This window comes from Ursus arctos, chromosome X, assembly GCF_023065955.2.
Source record: "Ursus arctos isolate Adak ecotype North America chromosome X, UrsArc2.0, whole genome shotgun sequence".
NCBI classification, from domain to species: Eukaryota; Metazoa; Chordata; class Mammalia; order Carnivora; family Ursidae; genus Ursus; species Ursus arctos.
This window is the reverse complement of record NC_079873.1, coordinates 105,956,593-105,984,220: the sequence shown is the minus strand read 5'-3', so window position 1 is coordinate 105,984,220 and position 27,628 is coordinate 105,956,593. Positions and strand designations below refer to the sequence as shown.

Genomic DNA, 27,628 nt, shown 5'->3' with positions numbered 1-27,628 from the left:
TAAGACAAACACTATTACAAGAGTCAAAGAATGATATTTTGTGATCATGAAAGGATAAATCCAGAAGAAAGATAAAACTTTAAACATATATGCACTCAACCACCAAGCCCCAAAATACAAGAAGCAAAAAAATGGCAAAAATCAAAGAATAGGCAATTTGACAATAATAGCTGTAGATTTCAATACCATCCTTTCAATCATAGATAGAACAGCTTGATAGAAAAATCAGGAAGGAAGACTCGAACCAATGGGTCAAAGAAGAAATCATAAGGAAAATTATTAAATACCCTGAGACAAATGAAAAAGAAAACACAACATACCAAAACTTAGGTGTTACTGTGAAAGCAGTGCTGGGGGGGGGGTCTAGCTCTAAACATTGACATTTTAAAAAAAAGGTCTCAAATCAATAGTCTAACCTTTCACATTAAAATATTAGATAGGGACGCCTGGATGGCTCAGTCAGTTAAGGGTCTGACTCTCGATTTTAGCTCAGGTCATGATCTCAGGGTTGGGAGACTGAGCCCCACGTCAGGCACCATGCTCAGCATGGAGTCTGCTTGAGATTCTCTCTCCTCCCTCTGCCCTTCCCCTGCTCTCCCTCTCAAATAAATGAATAAATAAAATCTTTTAAAAAATTAGATAAAGAGGAAACCAAACCTACATCAAGAAGAAAATAAAAATTGTAGCAGAAATAACTGCAATAGAGAATATAAAAAATAGAGAAAAAACAAATCCAAAAATTTGATTCTTTTGACAAAATTGATGAACTGTTAGCAGACTGACCCAAGACAAAAAGAAAGAAGACCCAAATTACTAAATTCAAGAATGAAAGAAAGGACATTACTACCAACTGTACAGAAATAAAAAGAATTAAGGAACACTATGAACTGTATTACAATAAATTAGATAACCTAGATGAAACAGACAAGACTAGACCCACAAGTAAAGACAGTGAATCAGGGATTTAAACATTTCCCACAAAGAAAATCCCAGGACCAGAAGTCCTCATTGGTGATTTCTACCAAATATTTAAAGAAAAATCAAGTCATTAAGGAGGGCACGTGATGTAATGAGCACTGGGTGTTTATGCTGAACTGATGAATCACTGAATATTATATCAAAAACCAATAATGTACTATACCTTGGCTAACTGAATTTAAAAAAAAAAGATCAATCAATAAAAGTCAATTCTTAAACTGTTCCAAAGAAATAGAGGTGGGAATACTTCCTAACTCATTCTATGAAGCCAGTAGTACCTTATTCCAAAGCCACCACAAGATAACTAGATAACAAATCCACCACAGACCTCTAACCCTTATGGGTACAGATGCAAAATCCTCAACAAAAAACTAGAAAACCAAATTCAGCAGCATATTAAGATTATAAAACATGGCCAAGTAAGATTTATTCCAGGAATGCAAGGGTAGCTTAATATAAGAAAATCAATCACTTTAATATCCAAAACTAATACAACAAAGGGAAATAAAATACTTGATCTCAATAGATGCAGAAATGCATTTGACAAAAGCCAAAATCATTTCATGCTAAGAAAAAAAATACTGTTTATCTAGGAATATTTCCTCAACCTGATGAAGGGTATCTATGAAAAATCCACAGTAAACATCATATTTAAGGATGAAAGACTGAAAGCTTTTCTCCTAAGATCATCAACAAGACAAGGATGTCTACTCTCACCACTTCTATTCAATACTGTACAGGGCAATTAGGCAAGAAAAAAAATCATCTAGACTGTGAAGAAGGAAGTAAAACGATCTCTAGTCAAAGACGACATGACCTTACATATAGAAAACACAACACTAACAATCCAGACCTTCTTAGAGATAGTAAGTCCAGCAAAGCTGCAGGATACAAGATCAATATACAAAAATCAATTGTATTTCTATATATTAGCAATAATCAATCTGAAAAAGGAAAATAAAGTTATTCCATTATAATAGCATCAATGGAATATTAGTCATAAAAAGAATGAAGCACTGATATGCAGGCTATAAGGTGGGTGTGCCTCCAAACATTCTGCTAAATGAAAGACAAAAGGTCACATATTATATGACAGTATTTATATGAAATACCCAGAATAGATGAATCAACTTAGAAAGTACATCGGTTTCAAAACTTTGTTCCTCTCTCCCTCCATCCCTTCCTCCACCCTCTCCTTCCATCTTCACCCCTTTTCCCTCCATCTCTTCCTTTTGCCATGTGTATAATCATCTCAGAGAGGAGCACACTTCTGCTTTTGCCCTATAAAGCTTTTCTTTTAAAAAAAATTAAATTTATTTATTTGAGGGGGAGGGGCAAAGGGAGAGAATCTGAAGCAGACTCCGCATTGAGTGTGGAGCCCAACACAGGGCTCAATCCCAGGACCTTGAGATCAGGACCTGAATTGAAATTAGGAGTTGGATGCTTAATCTACTTAGCCACCCAGGTGTTCCAAGACTGTTTTGGCAATTTGGGATCCCCTGAATTTCATATGCATTTTAGGATCAGCTTGTCTGTTTCTGCAAAAATTCTAGCTGGGATTTTGACAGGAATTGCTTTCAGTCTGTTGATCAATTAAAGTAGGCATGCATTCCTCATGTATGTTTGACTTACACCAGAGACTCAGCCACAGTCAAATCAAGGATCAATAATAATGACTGACACTTACTGAGTACTGAACTTGTACCAGTCCTGTGCTGAGCGCTTCACAAGGGTCATCTCATTTAATCCTTACAATAATTCTAGGAGGTAGGGCTTATTATTAACCTCATGTAACACACGAGGAAACACAGGCACAGAGAAATCAGGTGACTCACCCACGAAGAAAAAGACAAGCAAAACAGCAGAAAAATGGAAACTACAAATGGCCAATAAATATATGAAATGATGCTCCATCTCACTATAATGAGGAAAATGCAGAATAAGCAATAAGGTATTTTGTCCATCGTATTGTTAAAACACCTTTGATTAATAAAATGGTGATGTACAGATCTGGGAGAAAAGGAATGCAACAGTATTCAGTGAATATATAATGGTACATTCATTTTAGAAACAATTTGGCAGAATCTATTAAAATATAAAATATGTATACCCTTCGGCCTGGTAGTTCCACTGAGCTTGTACACAAAGGATAGGGACAAGAATGTTCACTGAAACCCTATTTGTAATTATGAAAAATGAGAGCAAATCACACATCTACCAGTAAGGAAATGGCAGCACTGGCCATGGCCAAAGCCAACTACTGGAGTGCCAGCTCCCTGAAGCCCAAGTTTACATCTGAAATACAGATATAAAGATGTGGATACAGAGATGATGTAGTACGTTCCATGGTGGCCCACAAAATATATAGTGGAGTCCTAGCTCCCAGATTCCATAAACAAGACCCTATTTGGAAACATGGTCTTGCAGATGTAATTAAGGATACTGAGATGAGATCATGCAGGATTATCCAGGTGGGTTCTAAATCCAATAAAAAGAACCCCTATAAGAGACAGAAGAGGACACCACACAAAGGAGAAGGCTCTGTAAAGATGGAGGCAGAGACTGGAATGAGGCAGCTGCAAGCTGCCACAGATGGGCTCGGTACGGAAGCTTTCTGCGCTCGAGCCTTCAAAGGGAGCGTGGTCCTGCCGACACCTTCATTTTGGACCTCTGGCCTCCAGAACTGTGAGAGAATACCTTTTGTGGGTTTGAGCCTGCCAGTTTATGATACTTTGTTACAGTAGCCCTAGGAAATTAGCACAGATAGATACATTCATTCAGGTCTTCAATACATAATTTAAAAAAAGGTTGTACAGTAATACACACATAACTAAATTAAAAAGGCTTACAAGTCATATAAAACAAAAACACCGAACTATGTGTACAGATGTACATAACAGCATAGAAAATCATCTGGGACCAGCATATCCCAAACAGACTTCAGCGGTTCCCTCCTGGGATAGGAGTGACATTAGTACAATGGGGAGGGGTCATGCAAAATCTCGGCTTTACTTTCTAACATTCACACTTAAAAAAAATGGTTTAATTTGTTTTCAAAAAAATGTAAAGAGAAACTGATGACAAAACTTAGTATTTGAGAGATTACATGTAGACACCATTTTAAGAAAAGCCATTATAAAAAAATGTAGGAGAAACAAATCTCTTATTCACTTCAAAGTACCTTTTTCTGAATTAGGAAAAGGCAGTCTTCTGAGGCCGCTGCTGGAGAAAATGCTGTATCAGCTATTGTACATTGTGTGAAATTCTTCACAAAGGAAACAAATGATGTTAAATACTCAGATTTTCTTTTAAATAATGCAATTTATGACACCCATATTTTATCTGATCAATACAGATAAGAAAATGTTTTCCTTGAGTGTGTATGCTAGTGGGTGGTGCATATTAATCACTACTGGTTGTTTTCAATAGCTTGATTTACTACTCACGCTTCACTGAGGAAGTTTCTTTCAATGCATCCTCCAGACGTAAATCAGAGTCCCCAGATCCTAAAGATTTAAAAAAGATTTTTTTAATTTAATTATTTTTGCATAAAACAAAATCGTAATGAAATAGTTTCTTGTAATGGTTGTTTCCTGTTAGAGGGTGTCACGAAGGTTCACACCACAAAAGGAAATTGGTAGAAGCCATCCAAAGACACGAGTTGATATCCTTCTACAAACAACTTATCTCCACCAAAAAACAAAATAGAAAAATGGTCTTTGCAGATATAATTAAGGTTCTTGAGATCATGCAGGATTTAATCTCACCAAGGTTACTGATCACAGTCTTCAGTCCGCTAGAAGGCTGAAGACTCAACTGTACAGAACACTAAGTACAATCTTACAAAAAAGCCTTTTCCACAGTATGTATGACTTTTGCAACAAAGAATATTTGAGTCCAAAGCTCCACTGATAACGAGCCAGGTTCTTACATTCCACTCCACATCTCATAAATGCCGCACTGCACTGTGTCAATCCAGGGTACCTTCCCCTTTGACCCTAGTATCCATATCTAGACAAGCAGCTCTGATTACACATCACTTAAAAGGCTCTAGGGAAAAGCTTTTCACAAGAGAATCTATTCTCAGAGGTGGACCCATATGCCCAACTCTGCTTGCTTTTGAACTTGACAGCTATCATTTCCCCTAGATGGGCACAGTTTCCCACAGGGGTATATATATTATCAATTCTCAAACTACTATGCATGCATACTGGAACTGAACAAATAGGTAAATGGGTGATGAGTTGTAGAAGCCAGGCTGCTCACTGCTGGAGAGGGAGATTATCAATAAGAGAAAGCTAGAATGCGAGGAGTCCAAGATGGCGGAGGAGTAGGAGACCTTAGTTTCGTCTGGCCCCAGGAATTCAGCTAGATAGCTATCAAATCATTCTGAACACCTATTAACTCAACTGGAGATCTAAGAAAAGAATAGCTGCAACTCTACAAATAGATAATTGACCACTTCCTGCAAGGTAAGGGGTGCAGAGAAATGAATCCGAGGCGATATATGGGAAGATAAATCATGGTGGTGGGAGGGAGCCTCCATAAGCCAGCTACTGGAAAGTGATATAGCAACGGAGCACAAAATCAAAACTTTCAGAAGTCTGCTCTGGTGAGGGATGTCACGCAGGTGGCTAAGCAGGGGCAGAACCCTAGGTGGGACAGTGTGGTCTCAGGATCCCTAGGGTCACAGGAAGACTAGGGGTGCCTGAATGCGGCAGAGTTCCCAGGCATTGGAGTGGGGAAGCTGGCAGCAAACAGTGAGCCCAAGAGTGGGCTCTCAACTCAGGGTTGCCATATACCACAAACCGTGGCACTGTCAGACCACTGCTCTCCGAGCAGGGGCCAGGGAGAGGCAGAACTGCAGCAAGACTCTCCTTCTTCCCCTGGGAGGAGCAGTGTGGGAGCACACTTGAGGAGTCTGCAGGGTTTGGAGATTCAAAATGGGGTCATGTGCCTGAGACAGAAACCCTAAGTCACAGGCCACACAAGCACAGAGTGCGGACAGAGACCAGGGAGACAGGAGTGTTTGACTGCATTTCCCTGAGGGCGCACTGAAAAGTGAGGGAACCAAGCTTTCCGCTCCAGGGCTGAATATTGGGAGGCCGCTATTGTCATTCTCATCCTCTAAAGCTGCATGGAAAGCCTTCAGGGATCAAAACCCACCTACAGCAACCCTGAGCAGATTACTTAGCCTGGCCCCTGGCAAAGGCACTGCAACTCTGCCTGGGGCAAATACACTTGAAAAATCAAAAAAACAGGGCCATCCCCAAGAAGATCAGCAAGAATGTCCAGCTAAGACCAAGTTTGTGATCACAGAGAAATGCAAAACTCTAGCATTAGGGAAATATAGTACATAGAATTCACAGATTTTCTTTTCCTCCCATGATTCCTTAGTCTTTTAACTTTTTTCACATTCCTTTTACAACCAATTTCTTATTTTATCAACTCTTTAAGTCTTTTAATTTTCATTTTTACAATTACATTCTATCCTTTCACTGTATTTAATTTTATATTTGTGTGTGTGTATTTTTTTTTCTTTACAATTTTGGGATGCAGTTTCTTCTAACAAAGAGACCAAAATACACCCAGAATCTAGTTTCTTGCTCTGTCCTCTTCACCTGTCAGTTTGTTCTTTTTTTTTTGTCTTTTAATTTCCATTTTTACAGTTATATTCTATCCTTTCATTGTATGTAATTTTATTTTTGTACATATATATTTTTCTTTCTTTGCAATTTTAGGATCTAGTTTTCTAACAAATGAACTAAAATAAACACAGGATCCAGTGTGTATGGATCTGTTCTATTCAGCTGTTTCTTTTTTTTTTCCTCTTAATTTTTATTTATTTTTTTTCGGTTTCAGGACTCCCGATTTGTTTAGTGTATATTTCTCTGGGGTCGTTGTTGTCGTTTTAGTATTTTGTTCTCTCATTCAGCTATTCTTCTCTAGACAGAATGACAAGACATAAAAACTCACCTCAAAAAAGACAGCAAGAACCAGTACTGACTGCCAAGGACCCAATCAGTATGGATATAAGATGTCAGAACTAGAGTTCAGAATATTGATTATAAAGATTCGCTGGGATTGAAAAAAAGCATGGAAGACACTAGAGAATCCCTTTCTGGAGAAATAAAAGAACTAAAATCTAATCAAGCCAAAATCAAAACAGCTATTAATGAGAAGCAATAAAAAAAATGGAGGCTCTAACTGCTAGGATAAATGAGGCAGAAGAGAGAATTAGTGATATAGAAGACCAAATGATGGAGAATAAAGAAGCTGAAGAAAAGAGAGATAAACGACTACTGGATCACAAGGGGAGAAGAGATAAGTGATACCATAAAAGCAAAACAATAGTAGAATAACTGGGATCCAAGAAGAAGAAGAAGGGTACAAAAGGTATATTGGAGCAAATTATAGCTGAGAACTTCCCTAATCTTGGGAAGGAAACAGGCGTGCAAGTCCAGGAGGCACAGAAAATGCTCCTCAAAGTCAATAAAAATAGGTCAACACCTCGACATATAACAGGGAAACTTGCAAATCTCAGAGACAAAGAGAAAATCCTGACAGCAGCTTGGGATAAGAGGTCCATAACCTACAAGGGTAGAAACATCAGGCTGGCAGCAGACTTCTCCACAGAGACCTGGCAGGCCAGAAAGGACTGGCATGATATATTCAGGGTGCTAAATGAGAAAAATATGCAGCCAAGAATACTTTACCCAGCAAGGCTGTCGCTCAAAATAGAAGGAGAGATAAAAAGCTTCCATGAAAAACAGAAACTAAAAGAATTTGTGATCACTAAACCAGCCCTGCAAGAACTATTAAAAGTGATCCTTTAAGCAAATAAAGAGCCTAAAAGCAACACAGACCAGAAAGGAACAGAGATAATATACAGAAACAGCAATTTTAGAGGTAATACTATGGTACTAAATTCATATCTTTCAATATTTACTCTGATTGTAAACAGGCTAAATGCCCCAATCAAAAGACACAGGGGATGAGACTGAATAAAAAAGCAAGACTCATCCATATGCTGTCTACCAGAGGCTCATTTTAGACCTAAAGACACCTCTAGATTGAAACTGAGGTAGAAAACTTTTATCATACTAATGGACATCAAAAGAAAGCTGGGATGGTAATCCTTAAATCAGACAGATTAGACTTTAAACCAAAGACTGTAATAAGAGATGAGGAAAGACACCATATCATAATTAAAGGGTCTATCCAACAAGTAGATCTAACAATTGTAAATATTTATGACCCTAACATGGGAGCAGCCAACTACATAAACCAATAACCAAAATAAAAAATAATATTGGTAGTAATACATTAATAGTAACTTCAATACCCCACTCACAGCAATAGACAGCTCATCTAAGCAGAAGATCAACAAGGAAACAGGGCTTTGAATGACACACTGGACCAGACGGACATCACAGATCAATACAGAACATTCCATTCTAAGGCAACAGAATACACATTCTTCTCAAGTGCACATGGAACATTCTCCAGAATAGATGACATACTGGGTCACAAATCAGGTCTCAACTGGTACCAAAAGATTGGGATCATTCGCTGTATATTTTCAGACCACAATGCTTTGAAACTGGAACTCAATCTAAGAGGAAAGTTGGGAAGAACTCAAATACATGGAGGCATCCTACTAAAGAATGGGCCAATCAGGAAATTAAAGAAGAATTTTAAAAATTCATGGAAACAAATGAAAATGAAAACACAACTGTTCAAACCTTTGGGATGCAGCAAAGGTGGTCCTAAGAGGGAAGTATATACTAATACAAGCCTTTTTCAATAAACAAGAAAGGTCTCAGATACACAACCTAACCTTACACCTAAAGGAGCTGGGGAAAAAAACAGCAAATAAAGACTACACCCAGCAGGAGAAGAGAAATAGAGACTAAATGCATGCATAAATAAATAAATAAAATCTAAATAAACGAATAAATGAATGAATGAATGAATGAAAGAGAAACCAAAAGAACAGAACAACAGATCAACGAAACTAGGACCTGGTTCTTTGAAAGAATAAAATGAATAAACCCCTGGCCAGACTTAACAAAAGGAAAAGAGAAAGGACCCAAATAAATAAAATCATGAATGAAAGAGGAGAGATCACAACCGACACCAAGGAAATACAAACAATTATAAAAACATTATGAGCAAATATATGCCAACAAATTGGCCAATCTGCAAGAAATGGATGCATTCCTAGAGACAAACTACCAAAACTGAAACATGAAGAAACAGAAAACCTGAACAGACCCACAACCAGCAAAGAAACTGAAGCAGTACTAAAAATCTCCCAACAAGAGTCCAGGGCTGGATGGCTTCCCAGCAGATTCCTACCAAACATTTAAAGAAGAATTAATACCTATTCTTCTAAACTTGTTTCAAAAAATAGGAATGGAAGGAAAACTTCTAAACTCTTTCTATGAGGCCAGCATTACCTTGATCCCAAAACCAGACAAAGACCCCACCAAAAAGGAGAATTATAGACCAGTATCACTGATGAACATGGATGCCAAAATTCTCACCAAGATACTAGCCAATAGGATCTAACAGTACATGAAAAGGATTATTCACCACGACCAAGTGGGATTTATTCCTGGGCTACAAGGATGGTACAACATCCACAAATCAATGTAATACACTGCAATAAATGAAAGGACAAGAACCATATGATCCTCTCAATAGATGCAGAAAAAGCATTTGACAAAGTACAGCATCCTTTCTTGATTACAATTCTCCACAGTGTAGGGATAGAGGGAACATACCTCAAGATTATATAAGCCATATACAAAAAGCGCACAGTTAATATCATTCTCAATGGGGAAAAACTGAGAGCTTTTCCCATAAGGTCAGGAACACAGCAGGGATGGCCACTCTCACCACTGCTGTTCAACATAGTACTAGAAGTCTGAGCCTCAATAATCAGAAAACATAAATAAATAAATAAATAAATAAATAAATAAATAAATAAATAAATGGCATCTGAACTGGCAAAGAAGTCGTCAAACTCTCACTTGTCACAGATGACCTGATACTTTACGTGGAAAACCCAAAAGACTCCACCCCAAAATTGCGAGAACTCATATGGGAATTCAGCAAAGTGGCAGGATATAAAATCAATGCACAGAAATCAGTTGCATTCCTGTACACTAAAAATGAGACCGAAGAAAGAGAAATTGAGGGGTCGATCCCATTTACAATTGCTCCAAAACCCATAAAATACGTAGGAATAAACCTAACCAAAGAGGCAAAGGTACTCAGAAAACTATAGAACACTCATGAAAGAAATTGAGGAAGACACAAAGAAATGGAAAAACGTTCCATGCTCATGGATTGGAAGAACAAATATTGTTAAAATGTCTATGCTACCTAAAGTAATGTATACATTCAATGCAATCCCTATCAAAATACCACCAACCTTTTTCACAGAGCTGTAACAAATAATCCTAAAATTTGTATGGAACCAGAAAAGACCCTAAATAGCCAAAGAAATGTTGAAAAAGAAAACCAAAGCTGGTGGCATCACAATTCTGGACTCGAAGCTCTATTACAAAGCTGTAATCATCAAGACAGTATGGTACTGGCACAAAAACAGACACATAGATCAATGGAACAGAACAGAAAACCCCAAAATGGACCCTCAACTCTATGGCCAACTAATCTTCGACAGAGCAGGAAAGAATATCCAATGGAAAAAAGACAGTGTCTTCAATAAATGGGTGTTGGGAAAACTGGACAGCCGCATGCAAAAGAATGAAACTGGACCATTTCCTTACACCATTCACAAAAATAGACTCAAAATGGATGAAAGACCTAAATGGGAGACAGGAATCCATCAAAATCCTAGAGAAGAACAGAGGCAGCAACCTCTGCAACCTCAGCCACAGCAACTTCTTGCTAGACACATCTCCAAAGGCAAGGGAAACAAAGGAAAAATGAACTATTGGGACTTCATCACGATAAAAAGCTTTTGCTCAGCAAAGGAATCAGTCGACAAAACCAAAAGACAACCTAGAGAATAGGAAAAGATATTTGCAAATGTCTTATCAGATAAAGGGCTAGTATCTGAGATCTATAAAGAACTTACCAAACTCAACACCCAAAAACATATAATCCAATCAAGAAATGAGCAGAAGACATGAACAGATATTTCTCTAAGGAAGACAGACAAATGGCCAACAGACACATGAAAAAATGCTCCACATCACTTGGGATCAGGGAAATACAAGTCAAAACCACAATGAGATACCACCTCACACCCATTATAATGGCTAAAATTAACAAGTCAGGAAATGACAGATGTTGGCAAGGATGCAGAGAAAGGGGAACACTCTTAACACCATTGGTGGGAATGCAAGCTGGTTTTCCAGCCACTCTGGAAAACAGTATAGAGGTTCCTCAAGAAGTTGAAAATAGAGCTACCCTATGACTCAGCAATTGCACTACTAGGGATTTACCCCAAAGATACAAATGTAGTAATCCGAAGGGGTACCTGCACCCTAATGTTTACAGCAGCAATGTCCACAATAGCCAAATTACGGAAAGAGCCCAGATGGCCATTGATGGATGAATGGATAAAGAAGTTATGGTATGTATGTGTGTGTGCGCACACACACACACACACACACACACACAAAATGGAATACTATTCAGCCACCAAAAAAAACGAGATCTTGCCATTTGGAACAACGTGGATGAAACTGGAGGGTATTATGTTAAGCAAAATAGGTCAAGCAGAGAAAGACAATTATCATATGATCTTGAACTCATATGTGGAATTTAAGAAACAAAACAAGGTTCATAAGAGAAGAGAGGGAAAAATAAAACAAGATGAAATCAGAGAGGGAGAGAAATCATAAGAGATTCTTAATCATAGGAAACAAACTCAGGGTTTCTGGAGGGGAAGGGGGTGAGGGGATGGGGTAACTGGGTGATGGACATTAAGGAAGGCATGTGATGAACACTGGTATTACATAAAACTGATGAATCATGGAACTCTACCTCTGAAACTAATACATTATACGTTAATTAATTGAATTTAAATTAAAGTAAAAAGTAAAAAAAAAGGCTCTAATCCATGTGATAATGGATTAGAGTTGGAGACCTCAGTATGAATCATGTGTAGCTTAATATACACATGGATGGTTACATATAGAAATACTTGTAGACGTGTGTGTATATATATACACGAGCTAGTATGCAGACATACCTTTGCTCTGTCACCTGAGAGGGCCTAGAAGCAATAACACCCCAGTAGCAATGAGCACACCTGTCACCCAGGTCGTGGTTTCTAAATACCATTCTCCAATTAAAGAAAAACAGAACTCCTTGGAGAAATGGCAGATTCTAGGACTGGAACAAGAAATATATGAGTTTGAAGCATCTTCTAGCACCAGGAAGTATTTTTTTAAATATTGGTATTGATGGGTATATGTCAAAGAGGCACAGGGCCAACTGAAAGAGCTCCCAATGGCTAAAGCTGGAACAATTTAATCAGTAAGATAGTATTAAATTATAATCCAAAGGATAAAATACTCTTCTGTCCATGCTGATATAAATATACATTAAACAAATACATAAAAGGGATAAAACAGAAGAGTTCAAATTAATTTATATAGAGATTTCTAGCTCAAGGAGATAAAACATAACTCTCCACTCCATAAGTGTTGACTTCTTCCAAAGATTACAGCATGAGAAGGTAGGTGGGGGGAGAGAGTAACTTTACAGTGGAGAAATCTAAGAAACACTACATCAGATCAAGGTTAACATCAACAGTGATGGGTCATGTTGATAGTATATACCCTTGATATGATGGGATGAGGCATCCACTACACATATATGTGTGGTCTTCCTTTCAAAAGCCTATAATCCCAGTATAATCATGAGAAAAACATCAGACAAATTTCAATCCTACAAAATACATGACCAGTACTCCTCAAAACCAAGGCCATCAAAAACAAAAGTCTGAGAAATTGGCACAGCCTGAAGAGCCTAAGGAGATATAATGATGGCAGGTCACTGGTACCCTGGATTGGATCCCGGAACAACAACAACAAAAAGATAAAAACAAAGGAAATCCAAATAGAGTATGGATTTCAGTTAATAACAGTATATCAATATTGGTTCATTAATTGTGACAAATGTACCACACTAATGTAAAATGTTAAAAATAGGGGAAACCGAATGTGGAGCATATGAGGACTTTCTGTACTCGCTTGATATTGTAAATCTAAAACTGTTCTAAAAATAAATTTTTTAAAAAATTCATTTCCCACAGCAAAAAGAAACTAAGAGATGTATAGCATATAGAAGAGATATATAGCATATAGAACCTCAGCTCATTCAAGAAAAGGAAAAAAAGGTCAACACCAACAACTACAAATCAATCCAACTACAGCGTCACCAAACAGAAAAAAGAAATGTATTAAACAGAAAACATGAACTTTAACACAGGAATATGTACAATTATATCAGTTTAAAAAATAAGGGTAAAGAGGATAAATCAAAAGATAAATGAAATAAAAAGGTAACTATATGCTGTTGATAAGACATATACCTAAAACAAAATAATCACACACAGAAAAGATAGAATATAATAGAGAAATATATACCAGGTAAAGGTTAACAGGAAGGAAACAGATGTGGCAATATTAATATGACAAGGTGAAACTCAAGATCCCAACATTTAAATAGGAAAAGTGCAATATTTTTTTTTAATTTTTTAAAGATTTTATTTATTTATTTGACAGAGAGAGAGACAGCCAGTGAGAGAGGGAACACAAGCAGGAGGAGTGGGAGAGGAAGAAGCAGGCTCCCAGCGGAAGAGCCTGACATGGGGCTCGATCCCAGAACTCCAGGAACACGCCCTGAGCCGAAGGCAGACACTTAACGACTGAGCCACCCAGGCGCCCCAAGTGCAGTATTTTATAAAGCATATAATCCACCAAGAAAATAGTCATAGCACTTAATAACCTAGCTTCTAAAATTCTGAAGCAGACTTTTGCTTCTATCATGATGGAGTAACTGGTGTCAGATTAGCCTTCCCACTGTCAACACTATAAAATGGACAAAACATGAGCTAACAGCTTTCAGCACTGAACGGTAATCCCAGAGATCAAGGAAATTGTGACAGCTAAATCCAACAGGTGATCCTGGATTGGATCCTGAACCTATAAAGGGCGTTATTGGGACACGAAATGAAATTTGAAAGAGGTCTATTGACCAGATGGTAATACTGGATCACTGTCAAACTCCCGATTATGATGGATTTTTCCGTGCTCAGGGAAGAAAGTATCCTTGTTATTAGGGAATGCACACTTCAGTATTAAGATGTAATGAGCATCATGCTTGTGACTGAGTCTGAAATGATTCTGAAAAAATACTGAGACACACTATACATACCAGGGCAAATGTGGTAAAACTGGGAAATTCAGGTGATCAGTAAATGGGAATTCCTTGTATTACACATTATTGTGACAACTGGTAACACTTGAATTGGGTCTAAGGATTAGGTGGAAGTAATACATCAGCATTAATGTCCTGATTTAGATTGTTATGCTGAGGATATATAACAGGATGTCCTTGTTTGAAGGAAATGCACCCTCAAGTTATATTGTAGATGTTGCGGGGGGAGTGACGGAGCATCAGGTAAGCAACTTACTCTCAGGTGATTTGGTGGAGGGAAGTGCCTTATACTGTATTTGCAAGTTTCCTATAGGTTTGTAATTATTTCAACATTTAAAAAGTAAAATTATTTAAATAGGCATATCTCTCAACCCAGCAATTGCACTTTTAGGCACCTGTTACAGAAAAATACTTGCACATGTGCCCAAAGAGGTATGTACAAGGTTGTTCACAACAATACTGTTTACAATAGCAAAAAGAAATGGAAACACACCAAGTGTTCATCAAAGAAGAATTAAATAAAACATAGTTCTTCAATACAATGAAATGTTATATAGCTGTTTAAAAGAATGGAATACCCTCAGTAAACTGGGAATAGAAGGGAACTTTCTCAACTTGAAAAAGAATATCTGCAAAAAACCTGCAGGTAACACCATACTTGATGGTGAGAAATTAAAGCTTTCCTTCGAAGATCAGAAACAAGGTAATGATGTCCCTGCTCACTACTGCTTTTCAACATCATAGTGGAAGTCCTAGCTACTGCAACAAGACAAGAGGAAAAAAGATACACTGATTCGGAAGGAAGGAATAAAAACTGTCTTTGTTCAAGAGAAAATGATCATCTATGTAGATAATCCAAAAGGATTCACCAAAAAAACGCTTACATTCCTGAAACTAATAAGTGACTACAGTAAGGTTGGAGGATACAAGGTTAGTCACTTTCCTATATATCAGCAATGAATGAGTGGAATTTGAAATTAAAAACACAACACCATTTATATTAGCAGCCCCCAAAAAGAAATACCTGGTATAAATCTAATATGCGTAAGATCTATATGAAGAAAACTATGAAACTTATGAAAGAATCAAAGAAGGACAAAATAAATGGAGAGATATTCAATGTTCATGGATAAGACGACAATACTGTCAACATGTCAGTTTCCCAACTTGATTTATAGATTCAATGCAATCACAATCAAAAAGTCAGCAAGTTATTCTGTAGATATGGAGAACTGATTGAAAGGTTTATGTGGAAGGGACAAAGACCCAAAACAGCCAATAAAATATTGAAGGAAAAGAACTAGGTGGGAAGATTGACACTATCCAACTTCAAGACTTACTATAAAGTTATAGTAATCAAGATAGTGGGGTATTAGCAAAAGAGAGACAAACAGATCAATGGAACAGAATAGAGAGCCCAGAAATAGACCCATATATAGTCAACTGATCTTTTACAAAGGAGAGAAAGCAACACAATGGAGAAAATACAGTCTCTTCAACAAACAGAGCTGGAACAATTGGACAGCCACCTGCAAAAACAAACAAAAAAGTGAAACTAGACTTAGACTTTACATTCTTCACAAACATTATCTCGAAATGGATCACAGACTTAAATATAAAACACAAAATGATAAATCTCCTAGAAGCAACATAGGAGAAAACCTAGATAACTTGAGTTTGGCAATGATTTTTATTTATTTATTTTTTAATGTTTTTTTATTATATTATGTTAGTCACCACAGAGTACATCCCTAGTTTTTGATGTAAAGTTCCCATGATTCATTACTTGCATATAACACCCAGTGCACCATGCAATACGTGCCCTCCTTAATACCCATCACCAGCCTAGCAATGATTTTTTAGATGTAACACCAAAAGCATGATCCATGGAAAAACTTGATAAGCTGGACTTCATTAAAATTAAAAACTTCTGCTCTGAAAAACACTATCGAGAGACTGAATAGACAAGCCACAGACTGGGAGAAAATATTTACCAAGGACACATCTGATAAAGAGCCATTATTCCAAACAAACAAAGAATGCTTAAAACTTAACCTGATTAAAAAATGGGCCACACCCCAGCTGCCCCTGGTGTCTCATCATCCCCAGCAGACCTAGGATCTAGGCCCACTTATGTGGTTCTGAATAGAAACTTTTCCAAAGAAGGCATCCAGATGGCCAACACGCTCAATATCACTGATCATCAGAGAAATGGAAATCAAAACTGCAGTGAGAGATCACCCCCCACCTGTTAGAATGGCTAGTATCAAGAAGACGAGGTAAGTGTAAACAAGAATGTGAAGAAAAGTGCACCCTTATGTACTGTTAGGAGGAAAGTAAATTGGTGCAGCCACTACAGAAAACAGTATGGAGGGTACACAACAAATGAACTACTAGAACTACCACGATTCAGCAATCCCACTTCTGGGTACCCATCCAAACGAAATGAAATCACTCTCTCAAAGACATCTCTGCACCCCCACATTCACTGCAGCATTATTCACAATCACCAAACAGGGAAACTACCTAAGTGTCCACTGATGGATAAATGGATAAAGACAGACAGACAGATAGACACACACACACACACAAAGATGGACCTTGAGGGCATCATGCTAAGTGAAATAAGTCAGACAGAAGAAGACAAATACTGGGGCACCTGGGTGGCTCAGTCATTAAGCGTTTGCCTTCGGCCCAGGGCGTGATCCCGGGGTCCTGGGATCGAGTCCTGCATCGGGCTCCCTGTTCCGCTGGGAAGGCTGCTTCTTCCTCTCCCACTCCCCCTGCTTGTGTTCCCTCTCTTGCTGTGTCTCTCTGTCAAATAAATAAATAAAATCTTTTAAAAAAAAAGAAGACAAATACTGAATGATCCCACTTATAAAGGATATTTAGACTAGTCAAATTGACAGAGTAGAATGCAATATTACTGAGCCATCAAAAAGAATGAGCTCTTGCCATTTGCAACAACACGGATGGACCCAGAGGGTATACTGCTAAGCGAAATAAGTCAGTCAGAGAGCAATAAATACCATATGATTTCACTTATATGTGGAATTTAAGAAGAAACAAATGAACAAAGAAAAGACACAAACAAAAAACCCCAGACTCTTAACTATAGAGAACTGGTGGTTTCCAGACAAGAAGGGGGTGGGGGGAATGGGAGAAACAGGTGCAGGGGATGAAGAGTGCACTTATGGGGATGAGCAGTGAGTAATGTATACAACTGTGGAATCATTATAATGTACACCTGAAACATAACACTGTATGTTAATTATACTTGGAAAAAAACCCACAAAAACAAAAATGAGCTACCACTACACACCTATGAGAATGGCCCAAACCGCAGACACCTCCAAGTGCTGGCAAGGATATGGACCGAAAGGAGAGCTCATTAATTCCTGGTGGGAATGCAAAATGGCACAGCCACTTTGGAAGACAATTTAGTGGTTTCCAACAAAACTAAACATATATACCATACAATCCAGCAAGTGTACTCCTTGGTATTTACCCAAATGGGTTAAAAACTTATGTCCACACAAAATCTGCACACAGATGTTTACAATTTCTTTATTCATAATTGCCCAAACTTGGAAGCAACCAAGATTCCTTCCGTAGGTAAAGATAAACTGTGGGATACCCAGACAATGGAATATTCTTTCATGCTAAAAAACAACAAAGAAATGAGCTATCAAGCCATGAAAAGACAGAGGAACCTTTAATGCATATTACTAAGTGAAGAAGCCAATCGTGAAAGTGACAAACTGCAGGATTCCAACTACATAACATCCTGGAAAGACAAAACTATGGCGATAATAAAAGGGTCAGTGGTTGCCAGGGGTTGGGGTAGAGCAATGCATAGGTGGAACACAGGACTTTTAGGGCAGTGAAAAGATTCTGTAGGATACTCTGATGGTGGATACACGTTAGTATAAATTTGTACAAACCCATAGAATCTACAATACCAAGAGTGAACCCTGAAGTAGGGACCTTGCGTGATAACAGTATGTCAATATAAGTTAATCAGTTGTAACCAATGTACCTCTGGTGGGGGGTGTTGATAAAAAGAGGCCTGTGCATGTGTGGGGGCAGGAGGTATAGGAGAAAACTACCCTCTGCTCAATATTGCTGTGAACCTAAAACTGCTATAAAAAATGAAGTCTATTAAAAAGATGAGAATAGGGGTCAGGGAGAAGGAGCATTGTATTATTCATCATTTAAAGCCTTCTCTGATTTGTTTCGAATCAGGTTACAGATATTTCTCTTATGAAGACAATTTAAAAGTTCTGGATCAACCCCTCCAAAATCATAAGCCAATCATTCTACTGGGTCTTCCTTCAAAACTCTAGCCCTACTTTCTCACCCAAGAATTGCAAGCATACGTTCATTCTTCCAATTAACATCCTGCACAAGTCATCTGTGGACAAAACCATTCAGCATCAACCTACATCCAGAGCTAATTAAGACTTGTTCAGAGTCTACAATCAAGCACAACTGCCCAAATCAAGATGGGAACAAATATTCTCATGAGAGATACCATACCTCAAGTGGTCTAAAATAGGGTCATGATCTCTATCTTTTGTATGGAATCTCTAACAACTCACTTTGGGTGTAGGCAGACAGGAACCCTCCACATTAATGACACTGACTCACCCTCTGGCACCAGGCACACATTAGGAAGTGGCTGATTCATTGCAGGTTAAATTTACAAGCCCCAAATCACTGTACCTGGGGGGCCAGTGTTTAAGTATTCCACAGAAAAGTTACCTCATTCCACTGCAGAGGACCACAAAGAATTTCTTTTCATGGGAAAGGCATGTAGTGAGCTGGTAACACCTGTCTGAAAATGTCCTTTCACATTCAGCAGAATTTTGGAAATGTTACCCATGGACTTGTACATGCCCTTAACATCCATTTGATAAGCAAAGTGCTGGTTCTATCCACAGACACCCTAGCAGTTTGTGTCTGTTCTGAAGGAGATTTTATCCATTTGGGAAGGAAACACAAACTTGATCTCCCACTGCAACCTGGCCCACCGTGACTGGTGTCTAAAGCTAAGGGTGGGGGCGCGTGGGTGGCTCAGTCATTAAGCGTCTGCCTTCGGCTCAGGGCGTGATCCTGGAGTTCTGGGGTCGAGCTCCATGTCAGGCTCTTCCGCTGGGAGCCTGCTTCTTCCTCTCCCACTCCCCCTGCTTGTGTTCCCTCTCTCACTGGCTGGCTCTCTCTCTCTCAAATGAACAAATAAAATATTTTAAAAAAATAAAGCTAAGGGTGCATTTTAATGAGGCCTGTAAAACAAGACACAGCAGGCCTTGTTAGAACTGGCTGGGATCCAGCACCTGCCAGTGCCTTGATTGAAATGTCCGTCCCATGAGAGAGCCCCACCTGATGCGCCCCCTAGTAGCCTTTCATTTGGGTTTGATGAATTAATCACTCCCTCCTCTTGTCCTCCCACGTTCCACTCAGTTCATCCTGAAAGCACACCCATTCCAGTTAGGGGTTTATGTTTGTCTTCTCTCTCTCTCTTTTTTTTTAGGGGGCAGGGAGGGGCAGAGGGAGAGGGAAAGGGAAAGAATCCCAAGCAGACTCCAGGCTGAGCATGTAGCCCAACACTAGGGCTCGATCCCACAGCCCTAAGATCACGACCTGAGCCGAAATCAAGAGTCGGACGCTCAACTGACTGGGCCACCCAGGCGCCCCAATATTTGTCCCTTCTGGTCAACATGGTAACCGCTAGCCACATGTGGCTGTGTCAATTTAAAGTAAAATTCAATAAAAACTTTAAAATGCAGTTCCTTGGCCACACTAGCCACATTTCAAGTTCTCAGTAGCCACATGTGGCTGGTGTCTATTGTGTTGGATGTCATGGAAAGTTCCACTGGACAGTGCTGCTCCAGCCAGCGAGCTGCTTGAAGCAGGGACTTGGACTTGGTCGTCTCCATGCAAATGTCAAACAGGCCTGACACCTGAAGGTGTGTTCACTGTGATTAACCAAACTTGGTCTCGATGCTGTGAGAGGACTTTTGATCTGTTCCCACAGAATTACCAGTAGAGAGGACCTGTTAGTACTTCGTGACAAATCCATTTGGGTTTCACGTCGAGAGTAAAGTCCTCTCTGCAGAGGAACGTGTCTGCTCCCTGCTGGATTAAGAACTGCAGAGGCAGCCTCCACCCCTGGCTGCCAAAGATTTCAGACGCAAAGTCACAGCTCAGCCAGGGAAATGGGTGCCTCTTTAGTGCCCAGTCACACTTGTCCCCTGCTCTCTAAGGATAGGTTCTCTTCTACCTTTTTCCTTTTTACACAAAAGCAGCTTTCAATTTTTTTTTTGAAAGGGTTCAGTACAAATTCTAAATGAGTAATACCTGAACTGCTTTGGTTTTCAGGTTTTAGAAAATCTTGACCCTTTTCTGTGGATGACTAAGAACACAAGGGACATCTGAGACTGGTAAATCATAGATGCGTCATCTTAGGATTTTCCATTTGTTTGTCTGAATGAAGCTTCCATAAATAGCTGTGCTACACTTAGGTTTGTCCGAGAAAGCCAGGACAACACCCACGGCCTGGCACGGGGGCCATCACCCGAATCTAAACCACAACTCCGAAAGAATGGAGCTACTTATCAAAGAGGAAACGGACTCAGTCAACAGCGAGCAGCTGGTACCAAAATGCAGGGACGACCCACGAGAAGATCAGATTTGGACCTGTGGGGTCAAACCATGACCCAGTAAATAGGACTATGGCACAAGCCCCTTGATCACCTGGGTTCAGAAAGGAGACTAAAGTCAGTCCCGAGAGGTTGAGCCTGCTTATGGAGGGGTGGGGAGGGCAGCACAGCCCGATTTAACCTGAAACAAGCCATGGAATAAGGATGCTCCACCTTCATATGATGAAGACCTCATGTGATGTGGCTGCTGGTAGAGCCCTGTGTTTCCCCGCCCCCCGCCCCGGCAGGGGGCCGCTGGGGCTGAGTCATAAAAGGAAAACCTGCAGGTCAGGTGGGGGGTAGGGAACAACTTCATACCTCCCTGCTGCCTACCACAGGAACATTCCTGAAAACTGCTTCCGGGAAATCTATGCGACAAACTCACCGCCACGCATGGTCAGTTTTACAAATGTCTCTGGTGAAAGTAATTTCTCTCCCTAACACAAACAAGTAAGGAAGCCCTCTCCCACCTCGTGCTAGAGGGTGAGAGCAAATCCAAACTGCTAAGTTATGCTAGTCGCTGATTTCCCTGAATTTTTACACCATTTTAACTCTTGTCACCTCAATCTAGATTCGAACACATCGGTCTTGATAAATTTATGCTTTTACACCTCGAAGCACGCTGAGTAATTAATATCTTCTGGGTTAGCTAAGCACTGCAGCATTGCAAGGGAACAGGAAAATGGTTTCCCTCTTATTCTGATTACTAAATGGATTTAGCTACTGCCACCTGAGCTCCCACTAGTTTCATGAATAAATTTAAAGCACTCCCAGAGACGACAATAGTGATGTGAAGGCAGGGATCAGCATTTCAGCCACCACTACCCACACATCTGCAGCATATGTAACCCAGACGGCGGATTTCAGGCCCTCACGGGCCACACCTGGCTCCAGGTACATGTAAAGGGGGCCTTGGTAAGCAAGGTGCCTTGGCCAAAAGTCTGTCTACAAATTTCCAGGAAGCATCCAAGTGTCCTATGTAGATGGCAAGCAGCTTGATTTAAAAGGCAGAAGGAGGATTTTTTTTCACAAATTGCTTAAGTTACTTTGTTGATTTAAAGGACAGCCTCTGGGGGCACCTGGGTAGCACAGTCAGTAAAGCGTGCAGACTCTTGATTTCGGCTCAGGTCTGATCTTAGGGTCGTGGTATAGCGCCCCCCCCCCCCCCCCCCCGCCCGCCCCGTCTTGGGCTCGGTACTCAGCAGGGAGTCTGTCTGAAGATTCTCTCCCTTTGCCCCTCCCCCCACTCGCTTTCTTTCTCTCAAATAAATAAATCTTAAAAAAAAAATAAAGGACATTCTCCTTCCTCTTTTCCACACAGAAAGGTAAATGTCTATGACAGCAGTTCTGAGGAAATCCCAAAGATGCCTGGAATGCCTGTAAGGGTAACCTTTTCCAGAGTAGTCAGAGCTGAGAGCTAAGGGACTCCTCAGCCAAAGAAAAAATGGACTGGGGGCGGGGAGGAGGGGAATGGGGACTAACTGCCAATAAGTATGGGGTTTCTTTTTGGGCTAGTGGAAATATTCTACAGTTAGACGGTGGTGAGTATGCTAAGAACCACTGAACTGTATGTAGACTTTAAAATGGCAAATTTTAGGTTATGTGGATTACATCTCAAAACACTGCAGTAGCCGTCTGCAGGTACTGTGGCCAGCATTCCGCTCTGCAAGGGGCACCCCAGACCTCAGAGATCAGACGCCCTATCAGGCCCCAGCAGTTAATCATTTGGTAGCAGAAACAGAAAGGACCCTGGAGCCAGAAGATACTATGCCTTGTAACCGTTCTGTCACTCACTGAGTAGGGGTCCCAGAGCATTCGCTTGAGGTCATAGAAGTGACCTGTCCCCCACATGTAAAACGAAGGTGTCCTACCCAACTGAATAAGGAATAAGGTGGATGCCATCACAGACACAAAGCCTCCATGAACAAGTCAAGTGCCATCATGATGCAGCAGGAAACTGGAGTCTTAGGCTAGCCCTATGACAAGAGGCACACTGCTCGCAGGGCCACAGCTGCTTTTTTTTTTTTTAAGATTTTATTTTTAGGGGCGCCTGGGTGGCACAGCGGTTAAGCGTCTGCCTTCAGCTCAGGGCGTGATCCCGGCGTTATGGGATCGAGCCCCACATCAGGCTCCTCTGCTATGAGCCTGCTTCTTCCTCTCCCACTCCCCCTGCTTGTGTTCCCTCTCTCGCTGGCTGTCTCTCTCTCTGTCGAATAAATAAATAAAATCTTTAAAAAAAAAAAGATTTTATTTTTAGAGAGAGTGTGAGCATGCGAGAGCACGCACAGGAAAAGGGGCAGAGGGAGAGAAGTAGACTCCCCACCGAGCACGGAACCCGAGGCAGGGGATCTCACGACTGTGAGATCAGGACTTGAACCGAAATCAAGAGTCGGCTGCTTAACCGACTAAGTGCCTTGCTAAGGGTGCTGCTGCTGGTGTCACATCAAAAACTGGAGCCCAACTCCAGTTCAGGCTGTTCCAAGACAACACGTGAGGATATCAGTACTGGTGACCAGCTTTGGGCCAAAAAGCCTGGGCGCTGAGGTCCCAGCCCTGTCGCTCACCAGCAGAAAAGCCCCGGGCAAGAGATGGCTCTGTACCTGTGTCCTCAGCTGTGAAATGGAGAGAACGCCCGACTCTACTGCGGTTAAGCTGATGTGAAGATGAAGGTGGTCACTCTACAGAATGGGATTAAACTATCTGACACCTAAGAAGCTCTCAAAGATTAGCTATTTAATTATTATATTTGACATTAAGTAAAACCTAGTAATAGACCTATTAAGGCCCTCAAAACATACACAATGAATAGACAGCTTAGAGAGTCTTATTAAAATGTTCAAAAGCTTAATAGAGGCAGACAGAGCAAAGCCACATTCTGATCTGAACTCAGTGTCTGATGAACTTTTAGAGCCTACTCATGTACCTCAATTTCCCAAACTTATGTCACAAGAATATCACCGGCCATCCCCAAACACTTCTAAACCACAAGCTCTTGACTAATAACAATGCACATGGCATTTCCTTCCCCTACAACCAACATAAACATAAATGTCAAAGTGGGTATCTGCGGGATTTCTTAAGTGAGGTGGGAAGCTGTCTCTGGTTGATGCTGCGTACATTGAAATTTCCAAATCAGAGCCAGGCATAGCTGAACAGGACCTCGGAGATCACCTAGTCCAACCCAGCCATTTTAGAGATAAAGAGAATCCACTAAAAGGTTTACTTTGGGGGGGGGGATTGTTTCAAGTTGGTTAAACAAAAACAGGAAAATCCCATTGTAAGACCATTCATTATGTAGTACAGATGTGTTTGTGTGAAGCCTGGCTTGGCTTAAAGAGCCGGCTTGGACAGAGAGCCTGATCTACCCAATTAACTTCAAAGGCAAAGTAAGGCAATCATGTCACGAGGTCCAGCATCAGCTAGGGGCTCCCCCATCCATGTTCATGAGCAGGCCCATGCAAAGGGAGAATGGCAGAGTCAGCCCACGGCAGCTCCTATTCGTCCCCAACCCAGACCTGTGTCCTGAAATCCAATCCTGCAAGCCATGCTATTCAGGGGAGATTTCCACAACCCCTCCAGAGACACATGCCCAGCTAGCCTCTATCTCCCCTCACCTTCTGAGACTGGCTTCCCCCTTTGGTATGGCAGAGCTCCAATGAGTACATTACCATCTACATAGGCACCCGAATCAAAAGCATGGCTGTTATTCTTGATGCCTCCCCTTCATTTGTGATCCATCCACGACCAAGTTTGATGTATTTCACTACCAAAATAGTTCTCTCCATCCCATCACCTCCACTTCTGTGGTCACTCCCTAATTTCTCATCTCAATTATAACAACAGTCCTCCAGCTGCCCTCCTCAGCTTGAGTCTTTTTTCTATTCTGCTGCCCAAAAAATGCAATAAAAAGATCTGTTTAGGTCACTGTTTTTAACGCAAAACCTACCAATTTCTCCCCATTGCCTAAAGAATCAAGTCCAAACTCTTTGTGCCTATCATTCAAAACCCAACCATTCTCTGCACTCTTCTACCTCCAGACCCACTGTTCTCTTTGCCCCAATCCCCTTTTTCGTATACAGATCATCAGCATACAGGGGTGCTTCCTCCATGCAGCTCATCACATTGGTCACGCTTCATCCTTCACGCTAAGTGAACCAGATATAACTGGTTGTAAGATTGTAAGTTCTTTAAAGACAGGGTCTGGGTCCTTTCCGCGTGCCCCCACATAACACCAGGCCTTGTCCATAGCAGTGGCACAGTTCACAGGCCTCAAAGTAACCACTCTTCTAGCAGATGCTTCGATCGGAAACCCAAGCCCAGCGACGTCCAGGGAACCAACATTTACAACTTATTCTTTAAAGCAGCAAACAGAAAATCTTCTGCCAAGGAAAACACATGCAGTTTGTCTTCTAAGCACTGAAGTTTTGAGAAATAACTTTAAACAAGAGAGTGCCTCCAAGTGAGGAAGACAGTTAACCGGGGGGCCTAACTCTCAAGCTGAAGGGCTTCTTGGGAATCCAGCTGTTCCTGGTAATTGGTTTTTGGATCCGTCAGAAAACAGAAGCGGCTTTTAAGGAAGATTCTCCCCTGGCTAGTGGCCTAGAAGAGGGGAAAACTCTTCTTACTAAAGAGTCCTTTTGCCATAGGGCAAGTGAGAAGAAAAAAAGACCCATGAAGAGAAGTCTATTCAGATTCTTTCCCTGTTTCTTAATTGGGTTCTTTGTCTTTATTGTCAAGTTGTAAGTGTTCTTTATATAATCCAGATAGAAGTCTCTTATCAGATACAGGATTTGCAGAAGTGCTCTTTTCTTTCAGCACCTGGGCTTTTGGTGCCACATCTCAAAATGCTTTGCCTAACCGAGGGCCTGAAAAAAATTCACTCCTGTATTTTCCTCTTCCACAAATTTTGTAGTTTCAGTTCCTACCTTTGAATCTCGGATCCATTCTGTGTGTGTGGTGTGAGGTAGGCATCCAACTTTTTTCTTTTACATGTAGAAATCCAGTTGTCCCTGAGCCAGTTGTTGAAAAGACTATTCTTTCCACATGAATTTTAGGATCACCTTGTCCATTTCCACAAAAGAGGACGCTGAGATTTTGACTGGAATTGCCCTGAATTTGCAGATCACTTTGGGAAGTGTTATCCCATCTGTTTTTAAACGTGCTCAAATCTCTCCCATTTGAAACTACAAAACCCTCTTTCAACTGTACATCCCCCCCCTCCCCTGCTCTTCATAACCAAATACTCCCTCCCCTTCCCGCCACTACTCCTCGAGGTCTCACAGCCACCTCACACTCAGCATGTCCAAAACCAAACACCTGCACTTGTTCCTCCAACCTAGACCTTTTTTCTGGGTTCCTCCCCTGTTTCGCTGAATGCCATAGCCACCCACCCCATTGTCCAAGCCAGCAACCTGCACACTGTCCTGGACAGCTCTCTCATGCTCATAGCCATGCCATCATCACGAATGCTCAATTCTACTACTACAAGCCCTCGGTCCACCCACTTCTCCACATCCCCACTGCAGCCATCCTCTCTTACCTGGACAACCCCAAGAGCCATCCCTATGGTCAATACAGGTCTATTCTCTACCTCACCCCATTCTCCACACAGCACATGGGGACACACCCTTCTTCTTTTTAAAACAAACATCGTGGCACATCATCTCCCTGCTTGAAATGCACAAAGACCTTCTTCACTACAGAATATAAATTCCACATGCTTAACTATGACCTGAAAGGGCCCTCTGGCCCCTGCCCACCTCTCTCTGCAGGCCCTTCTTGTACTAGGTCTCTGCTTAATGCAATTTTTCTTATTTGTTTTCAGGTGATGTAGGTCCACTCTGAAAATCCTAGAAAATGTGGATTAGAATAAGAAATAAAATATCAGCAAGTGATTACAACATAGATGAATCTTGACAACATTATGCTAACTGAAATCAGCCAGTCACAAAAGGACAAATACTGAGTGATTCCACTTATAGGAGGGCCCTAGAGTAATCAAACTCATAGACAGAATTGTGGCTGCCAGGGATTGGGAGGAAAGGAAATGGGGAGTTGTGGTTTAATGGGTAGAGCTGTAGTTTTGCAAGGTGAAAAAGTTCTGCAGACACTGAATATGCTTAACACTACTAAACTGTACACTTACAAGTAAACATCAGGTTACAGGTGTTTTGCGACTATTAAAAATTGCAAAAAGTAACAGCAAGTGATGGTTTCTTATAAACCAACTTCACAAAAATGAAGTCAACAATCTCAGAGCATATTAACTTTAGGCACAACCTGAACCGTCACCTAATCAACCATCCTTTAGAATACAGCAAACTCACTTCCAATGTGGGACGCAGAGGTTCTCAACCAGAAAGCCCTGACCAAGCTTAGGAACCTCTTCCTTCTAAGAAGTACCTGGGTCAGGGGTCCAGGCAAGTGACTTTAAGGTCATACACTGGAAAAATTGGATCGTTGGAAAGGTCTCTTTTGTGTTGACCCCAACAGTGGCCTGGATCCTGTGGCCCTACAAAAAA

At 40.6% G+C, this 27,628-nt stretch overlaps 1 protein-coding gene across 6 annotated transcripts in view; it reads right to left on the bottom strand.

Moving 5' to 3' along the window:
- The window catches only part of CD99L2 (CD99 molecule like 2), a 105,730-nt gene that overhangs the window by 43,933 nt on the left and 34,169 nt on the right, over positions 1 to 27,628 (bottom strand). For all 6 annotated transcript variants that reach the window (XM_026487525.4, XM_048213283.2, XM_026487524.4 and 3 more), the window contains exon 2: positions 4,425 to 4,484. In XM_026487525.4, the coding sequence (XP_026343310.1) occupies positions 4,425 to 4,484 (60 nt within the window). The remainder of the gene's footprint in view (positions 1 to 4,424; positions 4,485 to 27,628) is intronic.